The 13,494-nt window shown below is 43.7% G+C and overlaps 1 protein-coding gene across 1 annotated transcript in view; it reads right to left on the bottom strand.

Moving 5' to 3' along the window:
• The window catches only part of LOC120060992 (disco-interacting protein 2 homolog B-A), a 66,355-nt gene that overhangs the window by 33,084 nt on the left and 19,777 nt on the right, over positions 1–13,494 (bottom strand). The window contains exon 2 of the mRNA XM_039010454.1: positions 711–782. Within this exon, the coding sequence (XP_038866382.1) occupies positions 711–782 (72 nt within the window). The remainder of the gene's footprint in view (positions 1–710; positions 783–13,494) is intronic.

Here is a 13,494-nt window from a genome sequence, read left to right as displayed (position 1 = left end):
CAGCTAGATTTATATTAACCATGTCCTCGTTTGAAATTTAAAACGGTTAAGGTTAGGTACCGGCTTATGTTTAGAGTAAGGGTTTAGGGTAGGGTCGTTCGAAGGATCTCACTAAGCATTGTACTTCGTTTGAGCAGCAATGCAGCTGTTCCGTCATCCACCACTAGAGTGCAGCAGAGAACCATAAACTCTCCCATCGCCATAGGAACACACAGACAGAGGAAGGTCAAAAACAGATATAGTGGAAAAACAATCATGGGGAAGTCAGTTCAGTAACCCACTATTTGTGGAACAGTTTTGGTTTATCTGTGCATTCTTTCCCCATAAAAATGACTTGTTGGTACAAAACTGACTCAGTTGATGAGTTTGGTCATTGCTGTCAGTTGGATTGAAAAGGCATTTGTTTGAGTCTGGGGTTAGGCTGAAAACAGATAGTCATGTCTTGTTCTCTCTGCTGCTATGTCATCTGCGCGTGGATGACAAATATCAAGAGAGGTCAGAGAAGAAGAGAGCAATGAGGAGGAAGACAATAGTAGAGCGGGATGAGGAGGAGGAGAAGGGACTGAAAAGACGAGAGAGGAGATGTAGTATGAAGAATATATAAAAGGACAACGACAAAAGGGACAGAAAGAAAAAGATAAGAGGGGGAGATGTGTCTTACTGAGGAAGGTGAAAAGAGAAGAGGAGAGAAGAGAAAGGCCAGTACTTACTGGTGATCTGAGGGAGGAAAGGGGCCAGCAGCTTGGCTCGTTTCTTCTCATAGCCCTTCTGTGTGATGTCACCTAGCAGAGAAGAGAACAGGACACAGCCACGTTAGTCACCACACACTACCAACAATCAATAAATCCACACACACACACACACACACACACACACACACACACACACACACACACACACACACACACACACACACACACACACACACACACACACACACACACAGTCTGGGGTTTGAGTATTAGGCCTTGATTGATTGATAAAAACACTATTACAATCAATTAAGATATAGGGCATCAAGATTGAGAGAACACTAACTCTAAAGTCTCTGATTATAGACATGCACAGGCCGGTCATCACCCCACCCCCTGTATCTTTCCAGTTTTATTAACAGGGTGAAACATGAAATAAGGAGGGAGACCGATAGAGGACAGAGAAGTGTGTTGGGACTGGGATTCGATCCCATGCAGCCAGGGGATTGCATTGGTGCCGAGGGCAGCAGCCATAACCGCTCAACCACTCTCAGGCATCCTAACACACTTCAAAAAACCTTCCAGGGGAGATTCTGTCAGCTTTGGGTACAGCTTCATATGTCCTGTGGCTCACTGCAAACAGAAACTAATGTTCATTTGTCACATGCGTGGTAAAACAACAGGTGTAGACTAACAGTGAAATGCTTACTTCAGGGTCCTTATCCAACAATGCACAGTAAAAAAAAGAACAAATATAGAAATAGTGACACGAGGAATAAACACACAGTGAATAATGAATAATAATATTGAGTAAAAAGGATCAGGTAAGATTATCGTTTCCCCTCCTTAGTGGACAAATATGTCAAGAGCACACAAACCCCAGGGCAGGCCAAGGAACGAACAAAAATGATTACAGCTACGGTTATAGCCTCCCACCAGAGAACAATACCAAAGTAAGCAAATTGAGCCACAGAATAGTAAACATGGACATGGCTTGCATCTCAAATAGCACCCTATTCCCTACTATATATAGGGCACTACTTATGGGCCCTCGGGTACCATTTGGGATTGTAGCCATGGCAAAAAAAGCAAAGAGGAAGCAATGGGAGGTAGTTTCACATGGAACCCAACTCCCCCCACACCCCCCTCTCCTCTTTTCCCCTCTTCTTCATTCTCTAGGGGGGTGTGGGGTTAGCGGGGAAGGGGGAGAGCGTTTGGCCCAGCCCTCCCACAACTGCAAAGAGCAAAGTCCAAACACTCCCTAGGTTCCCCCAAAACACACGCACGCACGCACGCAGGCAGGCAGGCAGGCAGGCAGGCACACACACACACACACACACACACACACACACACACACACACACACACACACACACACACACACACACACACACACACACACATCCCCTTATCTGTGACCAGCGATAGCGTCACAGGGAGAGATAAGAGTCAGTCTAAGTGGAGTAGAGCGGAGACCTGGGGGTCTGTATCTCCGCATCCCATTCCTCCTAAACCTCCCTTAAAAGAGTAACTGTGATGATTTTAAAAAAACATTTTTTTTTAATAGAAACTCAGATGTTTTAGGCTTAGTTATAGTGAAACATGTCAATTCTGGTCTTCATTTTGACAGTTTGTTGCAAAAGTGATGTATTTTGATATTTTAGTAGGAAAATCTAGTTCTTTTTGCCCCTAATGGTTCAACTCTACCATTGAAATGGTGATATAGAGCCTCTCAGTCATCTCAAGGGAGGGGTTCGGCATGAAATACACTCCCTTCTAGATGTGCTGGGTGGTATCACCTCAAAGCTAACTATAAAAGCAAGTGACGGCGTGCCTTATTTGGCAATGGTCTTGATAAGTGGGGTGTGCCAAAATATTTTGCATGACGCTTCCTTGACTAGACGACTGACGTATCACAACATTTGTTTTTAAAAGCAGTAAGGCACATTTCCGCATATGACCAAATTCAAGGTTTCTGCTTACCGTGCTTTTACGAAGAAAGAAAACATATAGGCTATGAGGATTACACGTTTATACTCATAGCTACATCCATCGTAATAACGGGCAAAGGCTGAAATTGGGGTTGAGAGTTACCCTTTAAGGCATCCGCATGCTTCCATCCGAAACAGTTGAACACAGCTTGTGCATGAATTATGCACGGTTTTGGTCTTTGGCAAGGGTATTTTCGGGCTGTTTGTGCACACGTAATTTTTTCTTGAGCAAAGTCCAACTTCGGGAACCAAAGTCTACGCCCCTTCGTTTGTGATTCGTCAAATGTCAGGGTAAATCGAGGCTCTTCTTCTTCTCGATTCAGCCCGAAACTCAGTTTGGATTCAAAATGGCGAACGACAACAACTTGCAGCTTCGCTTAGTCGAGGAGGTACAGAAGTACCTGCACCTCTACAATTCCAACCCTTGCATCATATAAAGACTAGCATGTAAAGGCCAATTCATCCGGAAGTGAAAAATGTTGCTCCTCATCAATTGGGCGCATTTGTTGGACCAGCATGGCATACCACCCCCTAAGTTGTTCCTTCTCTGTTGAGTGGTCGCACTGACTATCTTCTCCTTGTCTCGCCTTTTATGTGTTGCTAGGTAAAGTGAATTTAGTAGATCCCGGGCAATTCCCATAACTTCCATTTTCTCACCAGTCAAGTGTCTCTCTGTACACCATATTATTTCTACAGCGCGCCTCTTCCTTGCTTGGGTGTCGTCGGCACTTCCTTGTTTGGCCGTAGTTGAGTATTACGAGCACTATTTCCGCTCTTCCCCTTTTCAAGCGAACGTCTTTTTAAAGGAGTATGCGAGCGAGCACGCTCGTTCGGTTTGCTTAGCCGAGTTCGACTAGGCGCCAGCCGAACCTGTCTGGGACGGCTTTATACCCCTACACCACCTCCTACTACAACTCCCACTGACTTGTGAGAACAAGTGGCCCCTCAAAGCCTTATTGACATGTGGAGGGACAGGGGTGGTGTGTGCTGCAGCCCAGACTAGAGGAAGATAAACGTGCAATGAGAGAAACTGGTTGGGGAAGTGAGAAGGAACAAATAACGCGAGGGAGCGAGAGAGAGAGACCGATGGAGGCGTTTGATAAGCTGCTGGGCCTGGGGTGGTGTGTGTTTTATCTTGAATGCACCGGCATCTCTCTCTGCGCTTGATATTACTGAGGTGAACAACTGTTGACATAGGGCTGAACATGAGAACTACCGTTGTGGGTGGTTTTTGGGGACAGTATTATTTGCAACGTCCATCAGAGAAAAGGGGCAGGGGCCACAAGAGTTCAATTCAACACAACAGAGTGACTCAGTGTGTTGAGACAGAGAAAGTGAGAGTGACTGCAGGAGTGAGCAAGAGTAACAAAAAGAGAGACCTAGTGGGAAAAATAGAAAGAGTGATAGAGAGAAGGAGAGTAACAGAGTAAAAGGTAGAGAAACCAACAAAGTGAGAGGAGAGAGAGCGAAAGAGAGAGAGAGAGAGTTCGGAGTGCTTTTTCATTCTGTGTCAGAGTGCTGTAGGGGCTCCCAGTATTCAGCAATGTGTTCATGCCTGGATACACACACTGTTACCGCTGCCTGAAAATCTGGCACGGAAACAGCAACTACAAGACACACACAAACAGGGACACACACACACAAACGTACGCAAAGGCCTACATTACAGACAAACACACTCTTTCCGTCTTTCACACAGAAACACACAGAGACGGAGTTGGCCCCACGCTCTGCCACAGTAAGTGGTAGATTGATGTTAGTGAGGAGTAGTGGACTGGAGCTCCATTGTGTGAGAGAGAGTTCTGAACTGTGACTGATGTTGGGTCATTAACACAGAGACAGAGGGGTGCCTGTACTGGTGATGGGGTGGGACACAACAACAGGCACAGACTGGCACCGCCACACAGCACCACCATAGACAACAGCAGACACCCAGACCTGGAGTTGGAGCTGGGCAGACAGAGTGGGCCGTGACCTGGTCAAGTCTGCACACACCAACAGTTTGTGAGCAACACTTGCTACAGTTTGTGTATTAGAGGAAGAAATAATGCTTTTGAGAAAACTGTTGCATGTTTTGAGAAATGTTTGTGTGTGTGTGTGTGTGTGTGTGTGTGTGTGTGTGTGTGTGCGCGTGCGTGCGTGTGTGAGAGGTCTAAGGGCAGGATATGAGCGTTACCCCACCCTGTCTCCCCTGCCAAAAGCAGTTCGCAGTTTATTGAGACTACAGGAATGTGCACCAAATGGCACCCTATTCCTGAAATAGTGCACCACTTTTGACTAGGGCACATAGGGCTCCGGTCAAAAGTAGTGCACTATATAGGGAATAGGGTGCAATTTGGGACACCACCTAAAGGAATGTGCTGATGGGAGAACAGTCTCCTAACTGACTGGGCCAACTGGCTCACTGGACAAACTGTGCATTTGTGAGATGCTATTCTGATAGTGTGTGTGTGTGCGCGTGCGTGCGTGCACAGGGCTTTTCTGTGGTGTGTGTGATGCTATTCTGCGGAGTGTGTGTGTGTGAGTGTTTGACACTATTCTGTGGTGTGTCTGATGCTATTCTGCGGAGTGTGTGAGTGTGTGTACCGCTGGAGCAGGTTAATGCAGGGTGGGGGGGTTTTACAGTGTTTAGAAGAATGAGTGCTGAATTAACTAGCGATGCAGTGGCACGGCGGGCCACCAGATCTATGTGTGTCAGCACAGCAGCACCAGTTAGGGCCGGGCAATATATCGAATTCATATGAATGTATGTTTTTGCGTGATATTCCAAACGCCTGTATCGCAGAATCAAGATTTTGTTATATTTTCGTTTTTATGGGCATTTATGTCTGCTTGTTTTCATGTTGTATTTTTGGAAAGTGTATGCTCAGTTTGTTCCGTGTGGCATTGAGGTATCACGTACCGTACCGCTAGCAGCATTTTAGCCAAAGACTTATACAATACTAGCTGTCTAGTCGGTGTTTCATAAATGTGTAATAAGCAGTGTTGTGTTCGAGACCACCTAAAACGAGACCGATTCAAGACCAAGACCAGAGCAAATTGAGTTTGAGTCAAGACCAAGACCGGAGGGGGGTGAGACTGAGTCATGACCGAGACCGGGAGGGGGACAAGGGGTCCGAGCACAGAAAAATGTCCAATTCAAGACCATGATTATAATTTTATCAAATCACTACCCTCATAAGAGTTCAAAATGTCCAGTATTTCTGTACTCATATTTCAGAACAACATATGGAATCTTTAGAAATTCAGAATAGTGAACAAAATGCATGCTGGGGGAAAATAGAGCCACTCTACAAATTATTACTAACCCAAACACAGCGGGGAACAATGGGCCTTCTAAGCCTTCAGAGAAGGGCCAAGGATTTCTAAAATAAGGATTATAATAATAATATTAATTACAGTGCATTCAGAAAGTATTCAGACCCTTTGACTTTTTCCAAATGTTGTTAAGTTACAGCATTATTCTAAAATGTATTAAATTGGGGGGGTTCTCATCAATCTACACCCAATACCCCCACAGGGCTTGTAAGTCAGCATTTCAACATATAATGACCTGGTCTCTACACTGGTTGTATTCGGTGCATGTGACAAATAAAATGTGATTAGATTTGAATGACAAAGCAAAAACAGGATAAGACATTTTAGCAAATGTATAAAATTAAAAAAATATTAAATATTACATTTACATACAGTACCAGTCAAAAGTTCGGACACACCTATTCATTCCAGGGTTTATTTATTTTGACTATATTCTACATTGCAGAATAATAGTGAAGACATCAAAACTATGAAATAACACATATGGAATCATGTAGTAACCAAAAAAAAAGTGTTGAACAAATTAAATATATTTTAGATTCTTCAAAGCAGCCACCCTATCACTCTCATATCTTTTGGACTTGCCCCGCAATTGAAACTTACTGGGGAGAAATAAGATCTAACATTGGAAAAATTATGGGATTTGACATAGAACAAACATTCATTTCTTTGTAGTTGGGTGAAATACCTGATAACGTACACAATAGAGAAAAGTACCTCTTGAAGGTCCTACTGGCAGCCAGTACAAAGGCTGTCACTAGGAAATGGCTACAAAAAGACTCTCCCACAGTGACACAATGGATAGACATTGCTAAAGAAATACACCACATGGAGCTTATGACCTTTGCTTTAAGAACACAAAGAGGAGAGAGGTCAGGAATACTGGGAAAAATGGGTTTCGTACTTGAAAAAGGTTTAATTCAAAGATGTCAATGTAACTAATATGATGAAGGTATGACATGCACTGTAACTGCCAGATCTTTTTTGTTGTTATTTTATTTCACTTTATTTGTACTTTCTTTGTGTTCCTACAATAAAAACAAAGTATATATATTTTTTTTTAAGCAGTCACACCCTTTCCCTTGATGACAGTTTTGCACACTCTTGGCATTCTCTCAACTAGCTTCACCTGGAATGCTTTTCCAACAGTCTTGAAGGAGTTCCCACATATGCTGAGCAATTGTTGGCTGCTTTTCCTTCACTTTGCGGTCCAACTCATCCCAAACCATCTCAATTGGGTTGAGGTCGGGTGATTGTGGAGACCAGGTCATCATATGGCACTCCATCACTAAAGGACACCAATAAGAAGTACTGTAGGTATTCAGACCCTTTACTCAGTACTTTGTTGAAGCACCTTTGGCAGCGATTACAGCCTTGAGTGTTCTTGGGTATGATGCTATAAGCTTGGCACACCTGTATTTTTATGGAGTTTCTCCCATTCTTCTCTGCAGATCCTCTCAAGCTCTGTCAGGCTGGATGGGGAGCGTTGCTGCACAGCTATTTTCAGGTCTCTCCAGAGATGTTCGATGGGTTTCAATTCCGGGGTCTGGCTGGTTCACTCAAGGACATTCAGAGACTTGTCTCAAAGCCACTCCTGTGTTGTCTGGGCTGTGTGCTTAGGGTTGTTGTCCGGTTGGAAGGTGACCCGTCGCCTCAGTCTGAGGTCCTGAGTGCTCTGGAGCATGTTTTCATCAAGGATCTTTCAGTACTTTGCTCCGTTCATCTTTGCCTCAATCCTGACTAGTCTCCCAGTCCCTGCCGCTGAAACACATCCCCACAGCATGATGCTGCCACCACCATGCTTCACTGTAGGGATGGTGCCAGGTTTCCTCCAGACGTGACACTTGGCATTGAGGCCAAAGAGTTCAAACTTGGTTTCATCAGACCAGAGAATCTTGTTTCTCATGGTCTGAGAGTCTTTAGGTACCTTTTTGGCAAACTCCAAGCGGGCTGTCATGTGCCTTTTACTGAGGAGTGTCTTCTGTCTGGCCACTCTACCATAAAAGCCTGATTGGTGTAGTGCTGCAGAGATGGTTGTGCTTCTGCAAGTTTCTCCAATCTCCACAGAGGAACTCTAGAGTTCTGTCAGTGACCATTGGGTTCTTGGTCACCTCCCTGACCAAGGCCCTTCTCCACCAATTGCTCAGTTTGGCCAGGTGGCCAGCTCTAGGAAGAGTCTTGGTGGTGCCAAAGATCTTCCATTTAAGAATGATGGAGGCCACTATGTTCTTTGGTACCTTCAATGCTGCAGAAATGTTTTGGTACCCTTACCCAGATCTGTGCCTCGACACAATCCTGTGTCGGAGCTCTACGGACAATTCCTTCGACCTCATGGCTTTGTTTTTGCTCTTGCATGCACTGTCAATTGTGGGACCTGTGTGTGGACTCCAAAAAAGTTGTTGAAACATCAAGGATGATCAATGGAAACAGGATGCAACTGAGCTCAACAGGATGCAACTTAGTTACATAGCAAAGGTTCTGAATACTTATGTAAATAAGGTATCTGTTTTTTATTAATACATTTGTAAAAATTCTAAAAACCTGTTTTCGCTTCGTCATTATGGGGTATTGTGTGTAGATGGCTGAGGATATGTTTATATTTAATCAATTTTAGAATAAGGCTGCAAAGTATCAAATTGTGGAAAAAGTCAAGGGGTCTAAAAACTTTCCGAAGGCACTGTAAATGATTATTTTCAAGGATGTTCTGATTTAATCTCCTCAGTTTTGGTTAGAAAGGAAAGGGTTAACACCGGGGAGATAAATCTAGCTAGCCAAGTCAGCCATTGGCTAGGCCATGAGAAGCTAGATAAAGGCATCTGCCTTTCAACTGTATTAGGGCAAAATTTGTGAGTGACATTGGAATCAACCAATCACATCGAGTTAATGGGTGGGACATTTTTGACAAAAACGTATGGAAACTTCTGCCTTCTTGAAGAACAACAGGTCACTGTGCAATAGCGAGCAGTAGTTATCCCACGGTCTAGCTAGCTAGCTTTTGTTGTCGGCTAGTTTGCAGCGGCTGCAGCAGGTGTTATCAAAGAGGATGTTGTTGCTAATTTGTTAGCTTCTCCCTTTTCAAGAATAACTTTCAACAAGAAATTAGGTTTCAAATGATCATCTGGTGAGTGGAGCTGTGTTGTTTATTGCAGCGCGCTTGCTGCTGTTAGCCATCTCTTTGAAAATAACTTCTGTGTGTGAAACATTATTGCACTTAAAGTGGAACTAACAGCATTTTAGCTAAATTAAATCTTATAAAAATCTGTTCAAATACACCCCCAGGAAGAATGACACTTAAAAAAAAACTTTCTGAAAAGCGACCACTTCGATATGGACATTTCATAAATTCTTAGAATGTTTAGGAATTACATATACTAAGGCATTTGTGAAAACTCGATAGCAATGTAGAGTGGGAAAGCGGCGGTGCGTTTGGACAATTAATAGACTCTGCAGTAAATAAAACCGAATAAAAACATCTGTCTTGTCCAGCACCGGAGTCTACACAGACCGGTGCACTATAACCAATCAGAGTATCACAGTAGGCCTTTATACAAACAAGCCATTTGCCACACGGGCCTGCCATCATTCACTTTGAACTGGACTATATGTTTGCAGGGAGTTGCAACCGTGCGACTTTAGGTCATTAGAATGCATTTGCCAAAAAAAAGCCACAAAATACACCTAAATGGATTTCTGCAAATATGTAAACACCACGGGAGTCCACTTACATTTGGGAACTTTACAGTCCTATTGATCAAACAACCATGAAACGGTAAGCTCTCTCCCTCCATTATACACATCAACAACACGATCAACAACTAATGCTAGCCAGAGCTAAAATCTAACGGAGGAACATTAGATAAACCCTCTCAAACTTTTTCAGCTAGTTGGCCGTCAAAATTGCACTGACAAACAATGGGGAATCGTAGCCTCCTCTTCAACCTGCAGCTTGCCTGCCAATGCATGCTTGTCCCAACCAAGCACCCATGCTAACTGGCTAAAGTTATTTTTTTTAAATAAATTTAAATAAATAAATTTGTGGTATCCAATCGCTAGTAATTACTATCTTGTCTCATCGCTACAACTCCCGTACGGGCTCGGGAGAGACGAAGGTCGAAAGCCATGCGTCCTCCGAAGCACAACCCAACCAAGCCGCACTGCTTCTTAACACAGCGCGCCTCCAACACGGAAGCCAGCCGCACCAATGTGTCGGAGGAAACACCGTGCACCCGCCCCCCTCGGTTAGCGCGCACTGCGCCCGGCCCGCCACAGGAGTCGCTGGAGCGCGATGAGACAAGGATATCCCTACCGGCCAAACCCTCCCTAACCCGGACGACGCTAAGCCAATTGTGCGTCGCCCCACGGACCTCCCGGTCGCGGCCGGCTGCGACAGAGCCTGGGCGCGAACCCAGAGACTCTGGTGGCGCAGCTAGCACTGCGATGCAGTGCTCTAGACCACTGCGCCACCCGGGAGGCCCCTTAACTGGCTAAAGTTGACTAGCTTGCTACTTCCAGACACAATTGAGAGAACACCTCACTCTGACCATTTTATTCACCCTAACAGACCTGGTTAGGCTGTTTGAATGTTATCTAGAGCGTTCTTGACTAACTATAACTTTCATATTCGTCATATTCAGCGGATGTTGCGCGTTCGTAAATTCACCAGTTGTTCTGCGCTCTGACGAGAGTACTCTGAAATCGGAGTAGATAGCCAGAGTGAATTTGCAAACACAAGAGATATGCTAACTAGATAACAGTCGTTCAAGTTCTTGCTAGCTTACCAAATGACACCTGCATCTCTAGCTGTGTATTGCCACCGAAAAACAATAAGAGGGGAAAATGTCAGTGACTCACCCACTCCTCCAATGTCATGACATCCTGCTAGCAGCTAGCTAGCTAACATTAGGCTTTGTTTTTACCTTGCTACATAAATAGATACGCTAGCCTATTAGCCACGTCACGACTGACTTGTGATCATTGCCCTTGCTAGTTTGATTGTATTGACATTCCCAGCCTTAGTTACATTCGTCCCTTTTTGTCCAGAATATTGAGTCATTTAAACTGAAACGGTGCATCCCGAATGGGAGGCAGAAAACAATGTACCAGGCCAGCTGTGATTTACAACCTGATAGCAATATTTCTAGGACTACCAAGAAACGTATTGGTGAATTATACATCGACTATTTTTAAAACCTCTTTTAAACTTTTGACTGATATTATGATTGTTTGTTTCATATCTGCAAAGTAGGCCAAATGCTGTCAGTTCCACTGTAAACTATAGGTCACCCGTTACTTTGTGCGCTAAACTTTGTGTGCTAAACGTTAAATGTTTTTTGTAATGGGAAGCAATAGTTTTACATTTCGATTGGGAAATGCTTAATGGTTGCGTTTTTGTATTCTTATTCTTATGATTGGGAACTACTGGCTTATTATGTCAGAGTTTATGGACTGCTTATCCTTTAGTATTATGCTGTGTGTGACTGCTGTCTTTCCATCGCCCTATGCAGTGGTGTAGTGGTGCCTGGAGAAGTTGCTATACTCTAATTTTGCCCAGTGAAGGAAATGCAGCCTGTGTGCCTTAAAAAAAAAAGTTCACTCTGAAAATCACACTTGTTTTAATATAAAAAATACAAACATGATGGTCAAAGTCCACAACAATGCTTAAACCACATCAATCTGATTGGGTGGGCCTGTCAGGGCCTGTCCACCCAGGCCCATCCATGTCTACGCCCCCGATGCAAACTACACATGATGACAATTGCGCATCACAAATAGTCTACTAACCAACACTTCAGACTAAACCTTTTGAATACCTGGTTTGCAAACCCATTGTTGCTTTAGTTAGCTGGTAGATAAGTTCAAACATCTTTCCTACCCAACCGGCTACCGATGTCATTCTTCTGTAAACAGCTCCATGCCAAAACCAGTTCAGAGCTGCACTCTTGCTGCCTGCAGATGATATTCCGCTGAAACTAGGGGTGCATGTGAATATATTTCACGTGCTTCGCGATTGTGTAGGCTACTTTATCCATGATTTCCCTATTGTACTACATAATTGATAAGTCGTATACCTTCACTACGCATCAGTAGGGATTAAGAAGTGAGTATACACAATGCCCACCGAGACAAGAAGAGACACTCAGTGTGGTCTCAAGACCGGACTGGTCTCGAGTACTGAGAAATAAGGTAGGCTACTTGATTTCAACATCTGAACAAAGTGGACAGGCTAACATGCTTTTCAAACAGTTGGAGACGGACAGAAAGGTGTGTTCATAACAATTCAACTGTTCGACCTTGTTAGCTAGCAAATAGATCCAAGTAAACCTGAAATGTAAAGATTAGCTGGCTAATCCCTAGCATGTGGGCTTGAGCGATTGTTGATGAGAACTCTTAATGTTCTATAGTCTAATGCCTGCTACAAGAAGTCAGTCATTATTAGTGAATGTGCATTATGCATGGTTCTGGTTAAGTTTGTAACAAAAAAAGGGCATTTTCATACAGACGTGAAAGCCAGATCAGTGATTATTGCAACAAAAAAGCAGGTTGAACTATTTGGATTCAATTATTAGGTCTTATGGTTATGGAAGGCCTATATTTAATCTAGATATCATTTCACAAGCCCTGAATTCATTAGATTATGGCTGACTGTTTGAAATGCAGTGTATTTTACCTTTAATTGTACAACAATGCTTATTTAGAGATTTTTTGTTGTTGTTGATAAACAGTATATCGTGAATCACCCATAAGTTAAATGATTTTAAACCCATATCACCCAGCACCAGTATGTGTTTACACTTCACATCTGTTTCTGTCTCAGTGAGTGTGTCTCAGTCAGTGTGTGTGTGTTTATCAGTCGGATATGAGAAGTTTTGGGAGCTTCCTGGACTCTCTGTTCTTGGTGGGGAGTGGAAAGGACCCAGAGTACAGAGAGGAAGTGTGTGTGCGGTCAACGTCATGGCAACGTCGCACGGCTCCGTCAGCAGAGCTGAGAGATCTCTGACTCCCTAAAAATGATTAAGTTACACACTTATCATACACTGTCCTCATAACATTACCATCTTCTCCCTTTACGCACGGTCTTGTCTATCACAATGAAAGTGTAAACAGACATTCATAGGGATGACGGTGACAAATCCTGTTGACCTCTGACCTTCAGGAAGAGAGTTAAGGCCTCCGTATGCTTCCCAGCCAACAGTTCAGTAGAGTTCGTGCATATGACGACATTTTGTGACGTTGTTTGTTTGTTTTGGACTTCAGTGAGTTTTTGGGGGGGCTGTTCCGGCACACAACGTCTTTTCTGGAAGCAAGCCGAAGTCTACACCCCTTCGTTGGTGATTGGTCAACCGTATGGATTCTTCAATAAAGTCTTTGTTGTCATTCAACGAGAGACAATTTGTTTTCATGCTCATTTTTTCATTGAAAATCCTGCAGCAAACATTACGTAGAGATCATAGTCGTGCAATTTTACATCTTCGGCAAAAACGTAAAACTGACAT

Source organism: Salvelinus namaycush, chromosome 16 (assembly GCF_016432855.1).
Source record: "Salvelinus namaycush isolate Seneca chromosome 16, SaNama_1.0, whole genome shotgun sequence".
NCBI classification, from domain to species: Eukaryota; Metazoa; Chordata; class Actinopteri; order Salmoniformes; family Salmonidae; genus Salvelinus; species Salvelinus namaycush.
The sequence above is the reverse complement of the archived record's forward strand: the minus strand, read 5'-3'. Positions and strand labels throughout refer to the sequence as shown.